General features: G+C 42.9%; 1 protein-coding gene across 7 annotated transcripts in view; it reads left to right on the top strand.

Annotated features, from left to right (window-relative positions):
• Positions 1-11,839, top strand: part of KCNH5 (potassium voltage-gated channel subfamily H member 5) — a 523,150-nt gene extending 511,311 nt beyond the window's left edge. For all 7 annotated transcript variants that reach the window (XM_083167681.1, XM_083167680.1, XM_083167679.1 and 4 more), the window contains one exon: positions 85-11,839. In XM_083167681.1, coding sequence (XP_083023807.1) covers positions 85-1,020 — 936 coding nt within the window. In that variant the 3' untranslated portion in view covers positions 1,021-11,839. The remainder of the gene's footprint in view (positions 1-84) is intronic.
• The last annotated feature ends 10,109 nt before the right edge of the window (positions 11,840-21,948 follow it).

The raw sequence follows: 21,948 nt of genomic DNA, 5'->3' as shown, positions 1-21,948 counted from the left end.
AAGAAAGTGCAATGTTAAAGTTTTTCTTTTAGAGAACCTCGGATGTACCATTAGTTTTTAATGATTTTTATCTTTTTCTATTAGATCGTGTTCCGAAAAATCAGCGATGTAAAGAAAGAAGAAGAGGAGCGTCAGAGGCAGAAGAATGAAGTGACCCTTACTATCCCAGTAGACCACCCTGTACGGAAACTCTTTCAAAAATTTAAACAACAGAAAGAGTTGCGAAACCAAGGCTCGGCACACAGTGACCTGGAACGGAACCAGCTCCAAGTAGAAAAGCGTTCATTGCACAATGGGGCTGTCATTACTGGCACTAGTGTTGTAACTGTGTCCCAGATAACACCCATTCAGACATCTCTTTCTTATGTTAGAACCAGCGAGTCTATGAAACAGAACAACAGAGATGCAATGGAATTAAAGCCAAATGGCAGTGGTGACCCAAAATGTCTTAAAGTTACCAGTCCAATGCAGGTAAAGAACGCGAATGCAAAAGGTTGGCTGAAGTTGAAGAACAACATCCAAGTCCATGAGGAGAAGAAGGAGGACTGGAACAACGTTACGAAGGCAGAATCCATGGGCTTGCTTACAGATGACCCCAAATGTTTAGATCCGGAAAGTGGAGTTTCTAAAAATCCCTTGAGGAAAACAGACTCTTGTGACAGTGGTATAACTAAAAGTGACCTTCGTTTAGACAAAGCAGGAGAAACACGCAGTCCGCTTGAACATAGTCCGGTTCAGGCGGATGCAAAGCACCCTTTCTACCCTATTCCTGAACAAGCCTTACAGACCACACTGCAAGAGGTGAAACATGAACTCAAGGAAGACATCCAATCACTTAGCTGTCGCATGACCGCTCTTGAGCAACAGGTGTCGGAGATCCTAAAACTACTATCTGAAAAGAAGACCCCTCCAACACCCCCTAAAACTCCTTCCAGTCCCCTCCAAATACCATGTCAGGATATTTTTAGCGTTTCAAGGCCAGTGACACCAGAGTGTGAAAGAGATGAGATTCAAGTATAACATATACTGTACATGCGTGTGAGTGGGTGTATGAATGCATATATGCTAAGGTGAAGTAGGCATATGTATGTATATATGCAGTCATATTTACTCTTAAGGTCTTCTGTGCACTGTTCCCTCTAAGCTAAGCCATCAGGAAAGAAGGAACGTGTTAGGAAAGGTCATTATGCAGGGTTGTACTGAACAGGGCAGCCGAGAGGGGGGGGGGGGGAACGGGTACTAACTACCTGGGTCCAGGCTTGCTGGAGGGGCCTGGTGGTGGCCCAGGTCTGAACCCCCCTTCCCCCTCCATCCCTCCTGGGCGGCAGCAGTACCATGCACATCTACAGCATGTGGTGTACTGACAGCAAGCTCAGCATGAGCATCTCACTGACAGCGTGAGAGCTCATGCTGAGCCTGCACTCAGCACAGCACATACTGTAGGTGTGTGCTGCTGAGGGGGTGGGGACAATAAACACCCCCCCCCTCAACTTTAGAGTGGTTTTTCAACCCCCGCTAAACATTTTAGGGGTGTGGCCTAATCACGGGAGGTGGCCACGTATCCCATAATTAGGCCACACCCCCAAACTTTTACGGGGCCCAGCTTACTTCTCGACTGCCCTGGTACTGAACAGCATATTTTCAAACACAACTTTGGGGGTCGATCCCTTGTTAGAATAAGATTTTAAAGCTTATTTACAGAGCTCCCTGCTCGGAGGGAACATGGCTTCGGTGTCACTTGAATATAATATTTTATCAATTTTTGATGTGTAATTATTGCATGTCCAGCTGGATTCTGGCCTGCCAAAGAAATGATCCTTAATATAGATATTGCTTGTAAAATATGCAGTTGACTGCATGCGTTCTTTACATTCATTTATAATCTTCAGTACACAAATTATTTGTATATATATTAAAGAGGTATACTGTTATATTTAAATATCAGGGTCCAACCTGCCAATATTGCTAGGGAAAAAAAAGCTTCTATCTTCAATGTGTTTTCAATAATCAATAGAACAAAATAACTTCACGAAATCCAAAACATAACTACAAAAAAAAAGCAGGGGAAAATGTGATAAATTCAGGTTAAAAAGGACTCCTAAGAATGTATTGTGGCACGTCATACAATTTAAAGTGAAGTTATTTCTATAATGCACACTTGCTGTAAGGTCATAGACAGGGTATTCTTGGACAGTCTGCTTATGATGCATTTATTAGGAGGTTAGCTGCAGTCTAAAAACTATGCATAAACAGATAATGCTCTCTACACCACCTGCAGGCTAGTATAAGTACTACACTGGACCACTAGAAGTCAAGACACTTTTTATAATCGAAACATAGTTTATATATATATTCTACTGGATGATATCTTCATAAATGCTGTAGGAGTCACTTGCTATTGAAGTCTATGAAATGAGTCAACAAGGAAACAATTTAAATAAATAATATAATAAAAAAGCTATGCATTTTTTGCTAATTAATAGCAAAGTTCACTACACTTTAATTTTATGCTACACATGAAAACAATATATATATATATATATTTTTATAGATCTCCTCCAGGTATGTTACCTGTTGATTTCATATGTGTTTTGGCCACATGAAAATGCAAGTGGATTTGCTGCCAGGGTTAGAAACGGTTTGAGGTAACGCAGATATGTATGAACCGACTTGTATCCATAGAATGTAATTTATGGTGCGTTCTTGATTAAATTTTGATGCCCAGTAGCAGGGTCATCTTAACAAATGCACACACTGGGCAGGCGCTCAGGGCTCTATGATTTTAGAAACCAGCTGTGTGCTACAATAAATTATTACTACATGTTCAATCTGATTATAATCTGTAAGCATGTGTTTCCAATCCTCTGTTCTCAGGGCGTTACAGATTTTGTGTATAGACATGCTTGAGCACAGATGGTTGAATCAAAATAACGGTGGACAGATTAGCCCAATTATGAGGAAAGGCGGGACCGGTTGAGTGTTTCAGCGGCCCTAGGCCAATACAGAAGTGGCCTAATCAGACTATTGGTTTATTCAGGCACGGAGGACGGATTAGCCTAATTAGAAATGTTTACGGTGGAAAAAAAGACTCTTAAGGGGAGACATGCTTAACATGTACAAATATATCAGGGGACAATATAACGAACGGTCAGGCACCTTATTTAATTGGAGGTCAGAGACTAGGACATGTTGACACGTGCTCAGACTAGAGAAGAGGAGATTTCATACCCTTGGAAGGAAAGACTTTTTTACGGTCAGGGCAGTAAAGGTGTGGAAATCTCTGCCAGAGGAGGTGGCGTTGGCAGAAACAATGATGACATTTAAAATAAGGCTGGACGAACCTTTTTTTGGGAAAAAATATTCAGGGGTACAACCCATAATCGTTATTTAGTTGAACCAAAGGAAATTCAGTAATTCAAATGGGGATATCACATCTACACCAAACCCTACAACGGGTCCTGTAAATAGTTGGACTTGGACGTACATCTTTTTTCAACCTCAACTACTACGTTACTATATTACTAATTAAGTCACCTGTGCTCAAGTTAAGCCTATCATTAAAACCTAGACTCTTTGTGTGCCTTGAGAACCAAGGTTGTGATACATAGCTCTAAGCCTTACAAAGAATTCTTAAGAGGAATATAAAAAAAGTGCATTTATTTATGGACAAATTCTATTCGAATGAGATGATGAGGATTGTAGTTCTCGCGAGTTTGCTGAGATGGTATCTCATGGGACGGATATCATAGGCAGCATAGAACGCCACGATGGAAGAATATTAAGGATTGGCAACTCCATCAGCTTCACGCACTGCAGAGCTTTATGTAAAAGTGAAATATTGATATTGTCGGTGACAAGGTGTCTGTTTTTATAAATTGAATAATGTGTTTATTACAAAAGAAGAAGAAGAAACTCTGCCACAACAATTTATAAGCTCTATATAGATATAAAATGTGTACATTACTATTTAAGATGCAGACCATTTCCTAATCGCTAAACTGAAGTATAATTTTGTAACCAATATTAAGTGTACAGTTTATCAAGTTCTTCCAAGTATGCAAGTGGCGAATCCTATGTATATGTGAATGGTGGTCTATATTTTTGAATGAATAAAAAAAAGTGTAGTAAACTGTATAAACTTCCTAACAATCTTCTGATAGAGAACCACCCACACACGGCACCTGCAGCTCTATCCAACTGTAAAGACCCCGAGCCACTAGCTGCACCCACATTTCTAGCTATTCTCCTGTCTCAGTCCAGAAATCAGTACGACCAAAATTAAAAATGATGGGAGCTACAATATGCGTAACTATGAAAAGTTAAGACATCTGAAATGGGCATCTGTATTTTAGCATCCAGCTGAAATCGCTGGGAAACTGTCATTAGGTTGACCTTATTAATTAGTCGGCATGGCCAAGGTCAGCAGCATTGGAATTTCGACACAAGCATTAGCCAACATGTTTTTTAGCCAACATGTGCCGACATGCGATATTTCATGCCCTACCATCCACTATGGCATGGTGAGAGAATAAAATAGTGTGCCGAGCGACCGTGTTGACCTTAGCCCAGGGTTGTTTAGCCTCCCGGAATGGCCGGAAGGCTCCTGAAAATTAGGTCCCCCTCCCGGCCCCCCCCCCGGAAAGGTGGGCAACCCTCCTGGATCCCGTCAGATCCCCCACCTCCCCCAGCGGCAGTGATTAAAATTACTGTGATTCACAACTTTTGGGGGGAAGAGGTGGGGCTCGGAATTACGGGATTTGCATTACTGGGGGTGGGGCTTGATGACAGTTTCCTCTCCGGGGTTCTCCCGGAGAGTAGACTTTAAAAGTAGGCAACCCTGCCTTAGCCATGTTGACCTTCAGAGGTTGACCGAATGAAACTAGCTATGATGTATTGTCTATGGTGAAGTGCTTGCATAATGATTTGATATACCAGCATTACTGGAAGATTATGGCAAGAAAGAATTTAATATTTGCGAAACCTCTTGGTACTGGAATTGAAAAACGCGTAAAAAAAATGAACACCAAAATGGGTATATTCTATTGAAATACTAGTTAATTAGCGGATAATAAATGCTATATCGAATACAGGAACATTGTCATTATCCTTCAATCACTGTATCCCTTGTGGATTATTTTACGTTTCTATGTTATATTCCACTGATCTCACACACACACACACACACACACACACACACACACACACAACTTTATGCACTTCTGATTGGCAGTAGAGGATATCAGAGTGGCCAGGAAGCATTCCCTTCCACCAATCAGAGTGAAACATTCTCATACTGCTACCCAGCCTGCAGCCAGTGAATAGCTGTTATCTCCATCTATACACCAACCAGAAAGTTGACAGCCATTCATTGTATGGAAGAAAGGGAATACAGTAAATGGTGCGATTAGTAAAACGTGATGATCCTCTTATCAATATGTATACATAATACTGAACTATCCCAAATAATGTTTATCGTTTGCAACACATTTTCATAAGCACTTGTCTGCACGTTGGCATTCACCAAGAACAACACATATCAAAATCGAAAGCTAAACCAGATTTCTATGTTTCAAACAGAAAACATTAACCAGTGATCAGCTCCAAAGCACGATATGTAGATTCCAGTTCTAACAAAGCGGTCTGTATACTTGTCTCCAGCACTGAACGCATATGTTATTGTGCAGCACATATACTGTAGTGAAGATGCACTTTTATACCCTTATGTTCTAGGACAGGCATGTCCAAACTATGGCCCTCTAGCTGCTGTGAAACTACAAGTCCCTTCATGCTTTGCCACAGTTTTGCTATTAGGGATTGCTAAAACTATGGCAAGGCATGCTGGGATGTGTAGTTTCCCAACAGCTGGAGGGCCACAGTTTGCACATGCCTGTTCTACTGCATACCCTGATCCGAACTCATTCTCATGAATGCAGGCAGCTTAGCTATGATTGTTATTGGAATTAAAGATTTCATAATTCTTGACATTGGCTTATCCAATAAAAGGCTGCCTCCACCATGTGTACACATTGGATACAGTGAAACATGGGGATCCTTATTAAAGTAGTATGGGCTAGATGTAGTGTATAAGATTGTGCATACCTCCCAACATGACCCATTCTGGGAGGGACAAAATGCTCTCTAACTGGACCTCCCTCTTAATATATGATTTGCAGCCTCTGCACTACTTTCACACTGGGGCCCTTATTCTGATTGAGTCTGACAGCTGCGTATGTGGATGCCGGCCGATGTTTTGTGTTTGCACATGTGCAGAGGCGTTTCTGCGCATGTGCGAATGCCTCGCACGTCCGAACACGGTGTGAATTCCGTGCAGAAAACTATCGTACGGAGCCATCCGAGCAGGGGGTGGAGAGGGGCGTGAAGGGCTGTTTGGGATCATTACCAGCGTTCCCATGAAAATTCTGGGCTACGTATGGTAATCCGGCCGTGACACACGTGTGGGAGGCGGACAGCTGACAAAGCCGGATGTCAGCTGGCCGCCATTATCCCTGCTTTCACACGGAACAATGTCCGAGTGGTCTGGAGCACTCGGTGCTGCCTGACCGCTTGGTCCATCATTCGATGGTCGGAGACCATCGGAGAATGGGGGAGGTTCCCACAGATGGGGGAGGTGTTCACATGAAACATCCACTGGCGGTCCATTCGCTTGGTGTCTTACCTAATTTTAATGGCGTGAGTAATCCGTACGGTAGGCGGGGCTAAGAACACTCGGTGCCCGTCTGAAATAGGCATCCATCCGATTTAACCAGAATAAGGCCCTGGGTCAGGAATCAAGAGAGCTATTTATCACAGTGCTCAGGCAGGGGGCCCCCCTGATAGAGGGGGCACATAGTACACTATCCCCTGCGTCCTGCCCCCCCCCCCCCCCCGTTTAATCTGGCTATGATTGCCTTATTCTATCATTTAACAATGCAGAGATATCCTGTAAAAATACCAATAAAGTACAACAGTGCACATTTTCTAGAAAACCATCTATTGGTGAAATGCAGAAATATAGCAATGATTTCTATATATATCACAGAGGAAGATATTTGACACAAAAGGTAGGAGGGGGGGGGGGGGTGGTATCTCCAGCTGCGGGGAAATAGAAAACTTTATAGCTTTTTCTAAACACTGAACCCCCCAACATTTTTTTATTTGATATAAATGATTGTAAATGTCTTTGGCCTAAACATAATTGGACAAAATGGCAAGTTGGTGGTCATCGTCTTCCATTTGTGGCCACCCTCATAGCCAAGATTTCAGGGTGCATAGGAAAGTGCATCTCCCCTAATTTCAGCCTTATATCAGAGTCCTATACATTCTTGTATATATTCAGTAGATAGGGATAGCGATAATTAATTACAGCTTTTTTTCCTCAGAATTCAAACCAAATTGGGCAATAGTGTATTTTAACTAAATAGTGCATTAATTAGAAATATAAGATGTATTACCACCCCCTCCCTCCCTCTTTTTTTAAGATATGGTAAATGTAAGGAATTGGCGCCATGATTCCCCAAAATGGCAGCATTCTAACTTTCAGGGTCTACAGTACAATTTGTTAGTGTATATGGCAGTGAGAATTATAATTTTGTATGATTATCCACGGTATATACTAACAATTTGTACAGGGACAGTGCTTTCAATAAAATGATGTCCCTGTGAAATCCTTTCCGAACCAATTGGAGGTGTAAGTTTGTCAAATCCGTTTGCTCTGGACAGAGGCGGCAGGAGATGGTTCTAGGGTTACCACCTCATCCCTTTAATTCTGGTCACATATTAATTACACAGGTTCTGTGGCTGGCTGACTTAAAGACTCTATTTCACCTGGTTTTAAACTGCCACAGAACCTGTGTAATTAATATGTGTCCGGAATTAAAGGGATGAGGTGGTCACCCTAGATGGATCACAAGATCCCTCTTCTGTGGATGTCTCCATAGGCATAGAGCCAATATCGCCATTTGGAAGATGGTGGTAGCCTTTGGGTCCAATCTCCAAAAAACCTATGCATTTTGGAGTTCGAAAAATAGGGGATAAGGCTGTAGTCCCATTGTCAATTATAGGGACTGCAATATACAGCCAGAGTTAGTCTTTATATGAAATCTCACCATAAATCTGTTGCTGCATAGAGGTGAAACATATTATACAGTACCAAAACGATTGTTTCAACATCATTTTAGGAAAAATGGGGTGGATAAATAATATGCCCCTGAGTCCCTTATTCCATGGTTAATTTATAGTGGCACACAAAGGTTTGATTACACTTACTACATGTCCCGTGTAAGGGCAAGGCCTACAAAACACAGCTCAGGGATAAGGACTTGCATGATTCTGCCATCTCCTCTAGCCCAGTCAGCACATAGGGGGCATGGCTACCACACAGTTGGGATGTCTGTGGGGCATGATGGCATATTTGCATTATTGCGATTCCCCACCCCCGCTCTACACTGGGGGCTGGCCTACGATGGTGCAAGTCAGCACAAATCGTGTTCCCATTGGTTTGCCCACTTGTACTCTATTGTGAGTGGCTGAGGGGGGCTGGAGGGGGAAGCAAGAGACTTGCACACCTTAAGAGAGCGCCACTCAATTTTTGGAAGCCTATCTTCCGTTCTAGAAGGATAGGCAAGTATGACTTGCACACCGATAGGAGACAATTATATACCGTTTTGTTGTGCACAAATGGAATAAAAATTCTTCTACATATAAAGACATACTGTACCAACTTAGCTAGAAATGTATTACCATGAAAGTTGCCAACTGAAAACTTATTACAACAAAAGTTATACTTTTACTGTGCACTGGGGTGTCGGGTTCGCCAGTCACATACTCATAGACGGCTTGCCTTTAGTTCCCTGAAGATGGTCATCATGGCATTTCAACAGTCCAAGTTTTAAGGATATCCATGTTTAGGCACAGGTGACATAATCGGCACAAAATATGAGAATTGTGTCCATGTCCCAATATTTATGGACCTGACTAAGTCACGGCACATGTCAACATTTCAGCAGTTCCTTCCTGATAGTCTTTCTTACAGTGAACGGTATTGTGCTGTACAGACTACTAGACCAGAAACGTGGAATACTTGCCGCTTGACATTAGTAACTAAAGATGAGGAAATAAACAAACATTCACAGAAATAAGGAAGTGTGCAGTAACCAACAACTAATATTCAAGGAAAGGTAACAAACAATTCACCCTCCTCTACTATATATTATTTGAGTCTAGTTGCATCATCATAATTGCTTTCATACCACCAGATACATCATCCCATTCAGTGTGATAAATAAAACTATGCAAGAAATTGTTAGCTGATAATTTACCTATAAACTAAATTGAGAATAGTTGCTTAGTAAGACTGGACAAACAAAAAAAATATATAATATTATATATCTGGATTGAAAAGTAATGTCTCTATGGCTATACATTTAGAGTATGTATTAAAAATACCATGCAATAAAATCCAGCTGTCCATAGAAGTCTCATTGGATAAGAGTGCAGATTCGTTAATTTCAGTATAACTGTGTTATCCCAAAACAGCACCTGGCTACCCAAGATAGTAATCTAGTTGCATTCCTACTGTATGTGTAATTTACCAGTGTCCCATTTGGGATAAGTGGCTTATACAGAATAATCACTTGTCACAGGTGAGACATGATGGACAGTATACAGGTATGGTCCATTAAACTTTGTTGGGGACACAATGGGCACTCAGAGGCGTAGCTACCGTAAGGCAGCCACCGCGGCTGCTTGGGGGAGCAAGCGCCAGCGGGGTGACTCTGGTCAGACCCCCCCTTACCCCTCCGCATGCCGCCGCCGCCACCGCATTCAGTCCGGCACCGCAGATAGCCTCCTCTAACATCCCTAAAAAAACTGTCTGCTGTACGGGGGCAGCCATTTTGTAGTGTCATTTTTCATTACTGCAGGAGACGGAGGCTATCTGCTGCGGTGCCGGACTGAATGCGGGGGCGGCGGCGGCGGCATGCGGAGGGGTAAGGTAATTTTTTGGCGGGGGGGGCGCCACAATATTAGTTACGCCTCTGTGGGCACTGTAACCATTTCAGTTAACTATCTTTCTCCCACCGACAATAGTCTTTAAATTTTAAATTTCTTCATACAGTAGTGTATTGTATACATGGGGCCAAAATGTAATTTGTATACATTTGGCCCAAAATGGGGCCAAATGTAATAGGATGTAAGACATTTTGGGAGAGTTTTCCCTTTTTTTTTTTTTTTTTTAAAGTGGCAATCATTTACACATTTACAAAATCAACCTGGGTTTTTCTGTGTAAAATATTTGGGTTTCAAAAAAAAAAAGGGGGGGGGGAACTCGCTTACTTTCTGATTCTCACACCCTATTACATTTGGCCCATGATGTGAATACAGTATAGCCATGGGCATATATGGAGAGAGGGTGCAAGGGGTGCTATTGCTATGGGCCCAGAGACTTAAGGGGGCCTGGATGCAGGATATAAAGTTACACACCGTTTATCCAGATTTTCCTGCTAAGCATTTGGGTATGGTCTATTGCCCAGCCTGAACTGTGTGGCATTAAACTGAGGAGTGTGTAGTGAATGCTACAATGGTAAATGGACACTGTAATGTGGCATAATGGGAGACAGAGGGCACAGTAATGTGGCATAATTTTGGGAGAGGGCTCGGTAATGTGTCATAATCTGAACTGGTCATTCTAATGCAGGCGGTACTATAATGTTAGATATGAAATTGAATTAGAATTTAGCATACTGTGCAGAATAATGTGTACTGTCAGCCCTACAATGTGACATCATTTACACTAGGGAACTACTATGGCTAATATAAGAAACTGGGCACTACGGTAGGGCAAAACATTAAATAGGGCATAACTATCGTACAGCAAATAAATTAGGGCATAAAATGAACAACTGCTGTGGAGAAGTCTCTCAAGTATGGGATCCACAAAGTTCTGGTTATGCCACTAAATGTTGCATTCATTATTAAACTCAATATATAAATTTAAACTATACCAGAACAAAAAAAAATGTGTCTAATGGTGCAATTAATTGTGCGGAGCAGCTAGTGGGACCTAGTGATTTTTGCTGAGCTATCTGAGCGGAGCTAGATCACTCAGCAATATCGCTCAGCACAGTGATGTGTCAGGGCTGTGTGCTGAGCAATTGGCCCTGACCAGCAATCTGACTAGAGTCAATAGCTGGCTGATAACAGCTGCGCATCAATATAGCCCCTACACACGGAGCGATGTCTGGCCATTTTCTAAGTGATCTTGTCAGATCGCTTAGAAAATGCCCAGAAATCGCCCCATGTGTAGGGGACATAAGAATTCCTAGACTAGACCTCACTGCTTGTACGGTCATTATGATAAAGGAGTAAAGACATGATCGTACAGACATTAATAGGCAGGGTGTAGAGAGATTACCCAACGTGAGAGTCAGGGCTGGGCTTCTGTGACTAGATAACAGCAGTTACATTTTGGAGTAGTGTACCCCATTAGTAGCCAAAACATCTGCAGTGAAATCGGCCTGTTCATTTGTTAGATTAACAATTATAATTTCTGCATGAGCGAGATCTTTAATATTAGCTACATCTATATGTTACATACCTTATAATACAGTAATTCAATATGTTGTTCTTTTTCAGCATTAGCATTTTATTGTCATACATTACAGATATAAGATGCTTGATTGGTGGTTTTATCGTTGGGGGGGTTTCTTAAGTAAACATTCAAACTGTATCATATGGTAAATGATGTAATATATTGTACCTAAACAGAGTTGTACAGCTTTAACAGTAAAGTACTTTGACTATATAAACAAATATACAATTGTAATAAATATATATATACACATTTATGATACGCAAATTGCTTTTCTATGCTAGAAAATCATTTTCATTTAAGTATTTTATACTTTTCTTTGAAAGGTCATGCATTATGGTTTGGATTAATATATAACGAGTTTTAGGGCCAGAAAGATCATGATTCAAAAAAATTATAAAATGGAGAGTGACAGACAGACAGCCAATCAGCTCCTAACTCATGTTACAGGCTGGGTTTAAAAATGACAGTTATGAGAAACATAGAAACATAGAATTTGATGGCAGATTAGAACCACTTGGTCCATCTAGTCTGCCCTTTTTTTAAACATGTTACCTCAAACCATATGTTATCCTTATTGCTTTGTATATGCCTATCCCAAGCATGTATAAATTGTACTACTGTATTTGCCTCTACCACCTCTGATGGGAGGCTATTCCACTTATCTACTACTCTTTCTGTGAAGTAAATCTTCCTGAAATTTCCCCTGAATCTTCCTCCCTCTAGTGTCAGTGCATGTCCTCGTGTTCTGTTGCTCCTCTTCCTGTGAAGAATGTCTCACACCTGTACCTTGTTAAAACCCTTCATATATTTGAAAGTTTCTATCAAGTCCCCCCTTTCCCTTCTCTGCTCTAAAGTATACATATTAGGATCTTTTAGTTCCGGGTTAGTTTTGTATTGTAGGCCATGCACCATTTTAGTTGCCCTTCTTTGAGCTGATTGGCTGGTTTTTAATAACTCTCCACTTTATCACTCTTTGAAGCTTGATACATCTGTATGTGGACTAGTTTGCCATGCAAAGCGAAGGCAAGGAATTTTGTGAGCAAATCCAATATTTGAGAATATCAATTTGTCAGGAAGTCACGAGGTATGAGGCACTGACATATGCCTCTTTAATGTCACTGCTACCTATGGAATTAACGGTCTCATTTCTGATAACTATCAGTTCAGCCACAAAAGGACTGCCGTCTCTAGCTGTTGGCAACAGGTGTACTTTAAATATCATTTATTTTAAAAGTCCCCTGAAAGTGAAAATTCACTGTAAATCTTTATTTTGCTTAGAATATTTTTTTAGGGCAAATGTAAAACCATTAGCAAAATAAGAATAAATTCTACGCCCAAAGGATTCTGGATATCAGCACAATTAAATGAAAGTCGTCAGGGAATGCATCTTGTTTTGCCGCAGAGCTCATTACCGAAGTTTGGATATTTTATTCATGGATACAAAATAAAAATTTAATTTTCTTGAAAATGGTTTAAAAGTATTTTTCTTGGAATAAACAGCCGATATATCGCCCAGTGTATACCCAGCTTTAGGTGAAGAAGTTGTACAATATACACCCATCGGCCATAACAGTAAAACCTCTGACCGGTAAAGTGAATAAAATTGACTATCTTGTAACAATGGTACCTGTCAAGGGTTGGCATATATTAGGCAGCAGGTGAACAGTCAGTGCTTGAATTTGATGTGTTGACTGCAAGCCAAATGGGCAAGTGTAAGTATCTGAGCAACTTTGACAATCGGCAAATTGTGGCGGCTGGACAACTGGGTCAGTGCATCTCCATAATGACAGATCGTATGGGGTGTGAAAATATTCACATGAATTTTCTATGAAAACAACTGTTGCTGGGACATCATTAGAACCAGAGGAAGCTGATGGAGGGGATCTCCAAGTGCCATTAACTACATAGGAAGAGGAACATTCTTCTCCAAGTACTGGCAGAGGTAAGCTTCGGCAATAACCCAAGTCAGGCCAGAACTGTGACAGGGCTTAAAACCTTTGTGCAGTCACCTGGGAATGGGGGTAAAACTCAACAGTATGCAAATCCCAAACACTGGCCTTTGAAGGTCTCTAAAGCCTTTTATCAGTTTAACCCAAACAGAACTTCTCAGGGCTTTCTGTTAGACATCCCAATACCTCCTACTCATTTTTTAATTTGAGGTGGGGTGGGGGGGGGGGGTGTCTCCATCCCCATGGGTTCTTCACGCATTAATTCCTACTAGAAAAGAAGATTTGGGGCAAATTCCTATGACACTATGGAGGAGAGCAGAAACCTGATGATGGTGCTAAAAACTCTTCTAAAAATGTACCAAGGTGGTCTCCATTTTTAAATCACTGGTCACTTTTTTGACCAGGTTTCAAGACCAAAAGGGTGGTAGCCCTTTCCCACTTGTTCATCATTCTGATGAAGGGTCTCTTTACAAGCTCAAATCCAGGCTACTGCGTCCTCCATTCCTTCTGGATCTTCTATCCCAAGAAAATCTGAGTATCATCAGCATTTTAGAAGGAGGGACAGAAGCAGATCTCTCAGATATCTTCTCCGGTTCCTCCATTCTCACCTGCAAAAGCAACACCATTAAGTTTCCATGGGGGTTGCTTAACTGTTGGATTTACAAAACTCCAAATTAAGGCTGAAGATGGCATTAGCACCAACTTTTACTGGAGAGGAAACTGCATCAGCTCCCTCCAGATCATTCTACATTGGCTCCACTGACTAGAGATGGGTCGTTCGCGAACGAACCTGATCTTTTGAATGGATCCCATTCAAGAACTAGTGAGCTGCCGATCCCCAAAAGGTGATCCATTTCAGTTTCGTTTTCCATTAAAATGCATTTTCTTGATCTTAGTGCTGCCACCTGTGGCAGCTGAGATGTACTACCTCTGGAGACTGAGTACAGTGCTGTGACTACAAGTGATAGAAAGATTAGCTGCTGCTACCAGGGATGGCCATCAGTGCAGATGCCATCGATGGTTGCCATCAATGGCGATTCTGCACCCAGCCATCGATCAGTGTTTTTACTCGGTCATGTATATTCCCTTTTTTTTTCAAAGCGAGCTGAGGATCCATCTAAAAGATCCGTATCTTTTCGCTGAGAGCTCGGTCGGATCCCAGCTCAGCTTAATGATCCGTTTTGCCCATCCCTACCACTGACGTCCACAAGGCGGTGGATGCCAGGTTGAGAGTTTGTGTAAAAGTTAAATAAATAGTATTGAGTTGTGCTGTGGAACAATTAAAATAGGTTTGCAGCCATACACATTTATTCCCAAAGCAGGCACATTTATTCCCAAAGCAGGCACATTAATTCGCTAGATGGGATTTCACTATAGCATCTTAACTAAAAGCTGGCTGCTGCAAATTCACGGCCGTGCAATCAGGTGTGAATTACCCCCTACTGTATGTACTTATTTATGACTGCATATCTCATTGGCTCATGATTGTCTATGTTTCCCCACTAACAAGTAGTCTCCTGCCATTTATATATTCTGGCTGCCCAGCTCATGAGATGTTTTTCAGTATCATCAAACTACAGCAGATCAACATTCAGTGCACTAAAAGCGAGCAATTGAGGGATTAGAACCAGAAAATCCAGCAGCCTTGTCAGTAGACAAGCAGTACACCAGGGTTGCCTATCCTGCCAGAATGGCTGGGAGGCTTCTGAAAATTGGGTCTGCGGCCCGGCCCCCTGGAAAGGGGATAAAGTACCCTGCATTGCTGCCAGTGTCCCATGACCCTCCTACCCATCACACTGGCAGCGCTCAAACAATTAATTCGTAGCTACGCCCCCACCCTTTTTTGTGACACCCCCCTCCCAGTTTAACAGAGCTGCCAGCCAGAAATTAGGCAAAGCTGCAGTACACGGAGTTTGCAGGATATTACTGAAGGATTTCCTACCCTCCCACATTCAGTGGGAGTCTCACAATTTTTACATGAGCCTCCCACTGCCTTTCAAACCTCTTCAGACCTCCTGGTTTATGGTAGCCCTCCATTAAAATCCAGACTGCACATATGTGCACCTCCACGAAGGTGAGTGTGGTGTGTTCTGTGGAAATGGGGGCTGTGTGTTATATGGTACTGGCTATTATTTGAAGGGAATGGCTGTGTGTAATGTATTATATGGATATGTGTATTGTGTGTAATATGGGGGGGCTAAGTGTTATGTTTATGTACTCACCAGGGCAGTTATTATGTCTCTTCCCTGATCCTCAACCAACCAGGTCCTCATCTGCGCTAGCTGGGTTGAAATATAATATCTTCTGAAGTCGGGGAGCCCCAGACCCCCTTCTATTTTCTATGACACATAGTCAGATACAAATATTAGGAGATAATCCGCATACAGAGATACTATATCTCTTCCTGACCCAGCTTTAAGGCCCCGGATATTGGGTGCTTTCTAAGAATGCAAGCCAAAGGCTTGATTGCGAGGGTGAACAGGAGAGGGGATAATGGACACCCCTGCCTCGTCCATCGGGCTAAGGTGAATGCTGGTGATGTCCACCCGGTCACTGATAACCCAACAGCTCGTGTATTATATAGCAATTGTATCCATTTTATAAAGTTTGGCCCCAAACCAAAGGCCTTAATGACCACCCACAAATATGGCCATTTGACCGCATTGAACGCTTTTGTTGCATCGGGTGAAACCACCACCAGGTGCCCATCCTTCTCTACTGGCATCTGCAGGTGGCAGTATAATTTACATAGATTCAGACAGGTAGCCTTACCTGGCATGAACCCTGACTGATCCGGGTGTATTATTTTTAATATGTGTTTATTTAACCTCGCTGCCAAGATTTTAGCCAATATCTTGGCTTCTACTGCCAAAAATGAAATGGGTCTGTAGGAATCTAGCTGACTGGCATCCTTATCCTGTTTCAATATGACAATTATTTTAGCCTCTGTCATTAAGGGGGGCATAATATTATTCTCGAAGCAGGATGTTAAGGTCTCCAACAATGGAGGGGCGAGGACATCTAAGAATATTTTATAAATTGATGCTGGTATTCCATCTAAGCCGGGGGCCTTCCCTCCAGGCAGATCTGATTGCCTGCCTCACCTCTTCCATGCTTATCGGTACCTCCATTTCTGAGGCTTCGAAGTTGTCTAGCGAGGGCATGTTTATCTTAACGATTTTATCATCTATTTCTAGTTGGGTTTGTTTTAATCTAGTTAAGTATTTTATTTCCAATGCCACACTTTTTCTTTCCTTTTCCTGGATTTTATTTCTACTCTCTTTTTTAATTTCCCCAATTCACTTTTTCAAGGTGCCCCTGAGGAAAATCTGAGGAAGCCGCCGAGTCCCAACGGAGGTGGGGAAACGCGTCATTGAGCAGTTATTTTTTTCATCTCTCTGCAATATTGGACATCCCACTATCTACCACTGTACAGCTGTTCAACTCAGCGAACATCTCATCCTTGGTTGGAAAGAGCCCGGGCTCCCTACTATAAAGAGCCAGGATTACTACTACCTCTATAGACCGGCTTACCAGCTAAAGGTACAGGGTGGACGCTCCTACACATATTTTTTATATATTTTTAATTTTCAGAAAGACTATTTTTGTTTTTTATCTTTTGTCTGGCCAGACGTAATCAAAGAATCCTTTATCTGAATGAAGTTATAAAAAACACTATCCCATTTACCACTATACTGGGACAGATATTGAGGTCCTGGTTCCAAAATATCCAGGCGTGATCCGAAGGTCTTTTTTAATATTTGGTGTTTATTTATTTATGTCTAAAATGTACACACACATATAATATTTTACAATTAGAGTGTATATCGTGTTTTATCACTGGCCAGAGAGTTTCTATATAATAAATTTATATTTTATACATGGTTTCTAGCGCGTCTTAATAATTTTTTTCTTTTTCTGAGGTCTATATTTGGGGGAGATAGGCATTTCCCTTTTACACGCTGCTGGAACCTGCTGGGGCATTGTATGTTTAATTATTTTTTTTTAAATATATATGCGTAGCAGTGTATATGGTCTACACCTAAACCTTTTTTGAAATAAGAGACAGTGTGTCTGTTGGGATAGCGCTGATATTTTTCTGTGTTTGTGCCCCTGATAAATGCTTTAAAGGCATCCCAAACTATGGCTGATATGGTAGAGTCCCAATTTAATTCCCAAAATTCCTCCCACTGGTTGCTCATTGCCCCTTCCTGTCCTATTATTCGCAACCAGCTGACATTAAATTTCCAATAGCCCTGCCCTTTATCATTTATTTCTGAAAACTCCATTATTATCGGGGAGTTATCGGAAATACCCCTTGGTTTATTCTCTACCATACCAACCTGTGTTGTTAAGATCTTAGATACCAATATAAGGTCTATTCTTGAAAAAGCCTGGTGGGATGGTGAGTAGCAAGAGAATTGTACCGTCTTGGGGTTACAGATATCAGCCCACCCCATATCCTGTACAAAGTTGGAAAACCCTTTATTACCCCATGCCATTCCCGAAGGGGAGCTCCTCCATCCATCCACTAGTGGATCTAAAACGTTGTTGAAGTCTCCCGCACAGATTACTGGAGCGTGTGGTGACCTAGCTGCAAACTCTGTGGCCTTTACAAGAACTTCAAATGAGAATGAAGGTGGGATATATATATAAACAACAACAATATTTGAGTATTATTTATCATGCAGTCGAGAAAGATGAATCTCCCACCAGGGTCTATCTGGACCTTATTGCAAGCAAATAATACTGTTTTCCTAACTAAGGCCCTTATTCTGATTGACGCGGACTTTACCGCATTCTTACGGATCGCGTCTTTTCGCCGTCTGCGCATGCGTGGAGAACGCAACGCGCATGTGCCACGCCTAGACTCCGTACCAGTTCGGCAAAATCCCGTCCAAAACTGTTGCCCGCAATCAGTCGGGAAATATGGGCGTATTATGGGCGTCATGCGGAATGGCACATGGGCGTAGTTTCAAAGTGGGCAAAACGGGGCGGAAACATGGGCGGACACGGGGGAGTACACTTATGTTGGGGGGCGTACATTCGGAAACCACTCCGAATGCACGCGATCAAAAAGGGCAGAAATGTGCGGTGTCCACAAGTGTACTATTGCTTTGCGTACACCACTCGTTCATGCGGTAGGCGAACGTACGCCTAATGACTACAACCATTAACACCTGAACCCAATAGAATCTACTCCTTTACTCATTACTCACTAATAGGACGCTTGTCAGTGCTTTAATTGAAACCATTGCTGCTTCAAGGAACCCGTACTAAACACCCACATATGCTGTACTTGTCAGACACTTTCAAACTGCTAACAATGGACATGACAGAATATTAATACTAGCAATACACATGTGTATTTGACATGTACTCATGAAACCACACATTTTGGGTAAAGTAAACACATTTATTTATATTCATGTCACAGTCAATGGCAGTGTGATGCAATGACCATAAAATAATACATACAAACAATAAACAACATGGCAGGAATGCCGCAAAATAAATAATAATACAAAACAAATATAATTGCACACAGATGGACTCCAGCACCTCCTATGTGCCACTGCACATGCAGCCAGTGGGAAATGATGAGGCTGCTGGCCCTTCTACAGCAGGGCAAGCTGCACCTGACCATTCAACAGCAGGGCACCCTACACCTGGCCCTTCTGCAGCAGGCCAACCTGCAGCTGGCTCATATGCACCATCAGCAGAATCATTTGGAACACAACCGGGGACTTCACAAGATAGTACCATGGCCATCACTTCAAGTACAGCTGACAGTAATGCCAGGCAAAAGAGGGCAACAGGGGAACCACAAAGGACATATGAAGCAAGGGCTCAGCTGGTTCCCCTCAGCACGTGATTGGACACAAGAAGCTGACACACACAGCACAATGGAAGATTTGGGAACACATAACGGCAGAGATTAATGCAGCCACAAGTTCATTTCCGACCACGTTTGGCCTTGGTAGGCTCCTTGGCCTGTGCAGCAGCTCTTCGGGGACGGCCAGATGCTGGGGCAGGTGGAGCAGATGATGTGGAGGGGTTGGCTGGTCTACCCCTCCTGCCAGCAGGGAGTGTTGCCGCTGGTAATGCACCAGAAACGGATGCCATTAGGACCCTGTTGCTGGTAACCAGCTCCACCATAAGCTCATTATGGTGGAGGAGGAGATCATTTTGGCGGGTGGCTTGCTCGGCCAGCACCTGAGCACTTGCAGCCATGGCCTGCATGCTCGCAGCCATGGACTGCTGGGTGCTGACCAAGCTCGCCAGGATCTCCTCGGTCCTACGCACCCGTTCTGATGCCAAGTCTCCCTGCTGGTTGATGTCCCCAAGCACCTCGGCCAAGGCGGCCAAATCGGCTTGGCCCGATGCCTGCTGCTGCACAGGCCTACCTCTGGGGCCAGGTGGCACGGACTCCTCCACCTCCTGAACAGAGTCGTCACCAAGCGGTGGGGTGTCTGTGGGCAAAGATAAACACAATTAGGAGACATTCTACGATAATTACTTGCACAAGTTTATGGCATGACCAATATTTACCTTCCAGAAAAGACGCAAACACTTCAGCTGGGGCCTCGCTATCCATAGTGCTCACCCCCCGGATCTCCTCAACTGATATGCAGCTCTCGGCCATCACCTCCAGGGGGGTGAGCTCTAGCCCTGATGGCATGGGGCCGGCCCCAGATGTCTGGCTGTGGTCCCACCGCTTGGTCAGCTTCCTCTTCAGGTTGGTTTTGAAGTCCTGCCACCTGCAATGTAAGTTGACATATTAATACATGTCACTCCCAATGTTAGCTGTTGCAGCCATTGCTCTGTGCTACATATTACAACATGTGATTATTGTCCCATATATAATATTACATGCAACTATGATATCAACCGTTACAATACACATTCACAATCACCCTACTCTAACTCACAATGAAATTACATGGCAATAATGTATGTGTATCGTAACAACCTCACGGGCCATTTGCTAAATGCATCTAAGGATCAATTCAATCATTACTTGGCTATTACTGGCCACATGTATCACAAAACAACTTGCCTCTTCTTCACATGGTCCGTCTCACGAACTTGTGGCGCTACTTCATTAATCTCTGCCGTTATCTGTTCCCAAATCTTCCATCTGCGTGTGTGTGTCAGCCTCTCGGATGGACACTCTATCCAATCACGTGCTCGGGGAACCAGGATGGCCAGCTCCTGTGCTTCATATGCCTTATTTTTTTTGGGTGGTTCCGCTGTTGCACTGGCTCGCCCCTTGCCACGTCCCTGGCCACGCCCCCTGGCACCAGTCGCTGCACTTGAAGTGCTGGCCATGGTACTACCTTGTGAAGTCCCCTGTTGTGTTCCAAACAATTCTGCTGATGGTGGATATGAGCCAGCTGCAGGTTGGCCTGCTGCAGAAGGGCCAGGTGTAGGTTGCCCTGCTGTAGAATGGTCAGGTGCAGGTTCCCCTGCTGGAGAAGGGCCAGCAGCCTCCTCATTACCCACTGCCCGCATGTGCAGTGGCACATAGGTGGTGCTGGAGTCCATCTGGTCAAATAGTTGCTGCAGCACTGGGTCCACCTCTGGTTGGGATCCAGACATGTTAGCAACAACATTGTCACCTTCTAATACACCTTTATATACTGTTTGTGTAATCTGTTTGGCGGACATCAGCGGCAGCTGCGTTCCGTGCGTGAGCGTACGTCGCTGGTTTTTCGCGCCGCATACGGTGGCGGAAATTCCATTGTGTAAAACCTGGCGAAAGTTCGACATGAAATACTGGTCACCAATGCTAACATTGCATAGAATCTTCTGATACACCTGTGACTATTGCTCAATACACATGCTATTTGCTAGCATGACATGACATTTCATTCATGACTACTGTGGTATTGTGGCGTTTTAGTGCAAGCTAAAAGTAGCCCATTCCCTTAGAGAATCCAGGCCACAAGTCATGCAATACTCATCTCTACTGTTATAGACCACACATGTGAGAGCCCTATAAATAATGTCTTCCTGCTAGAATCATTTGTCTTCAGATCTGGACTTGTCAGGGTCTAAGGTAAGCTCTTCCATGCTCCTTGTAGATATGATATCCATTAACAATGTAAGTGTATGAATGTATGCACTATTGCCTCACTGACTACAGATTGTTGGGCCAGCAAAGTGGTGTATTATTATTGCAACATGTCACATGTTCACTATTTCACTCACAGGGCTTAAACCTGTGTGGGTTCATCTATTGCAGAACAACATGTCCCAGCAATAGATGAAATGTGTCATAGTACATGATGTCGGCAAAAAATGCTGACACCTTTATCTGTGTGTTTTGGACGGTGTGTATTGAGTTCATATTATTGTGTCATCATTAGAGAGTCAAATGGATCTGCGGGATTTCATGGGGCGCCC

The sequence above is a fragment of the Crinia signifera genome, chromosome 12 (assembly GCF_055691185.1).
Source record: "Crinia signifera chromosome 12, ASM5569118v1, whole genome shotgun sequence".
Taxonomy (NCBI): Eukaryota; Metazoa; Chordata; class Amphibia; order Anura; family Myobatrachidae; genus Crinia; species Crinia signifera.
The sequence above is the reverse complement of the archived record's forward strand: the minus strand, read 5'-3'. Positions and strand labels throughout refer to the sequence as shown.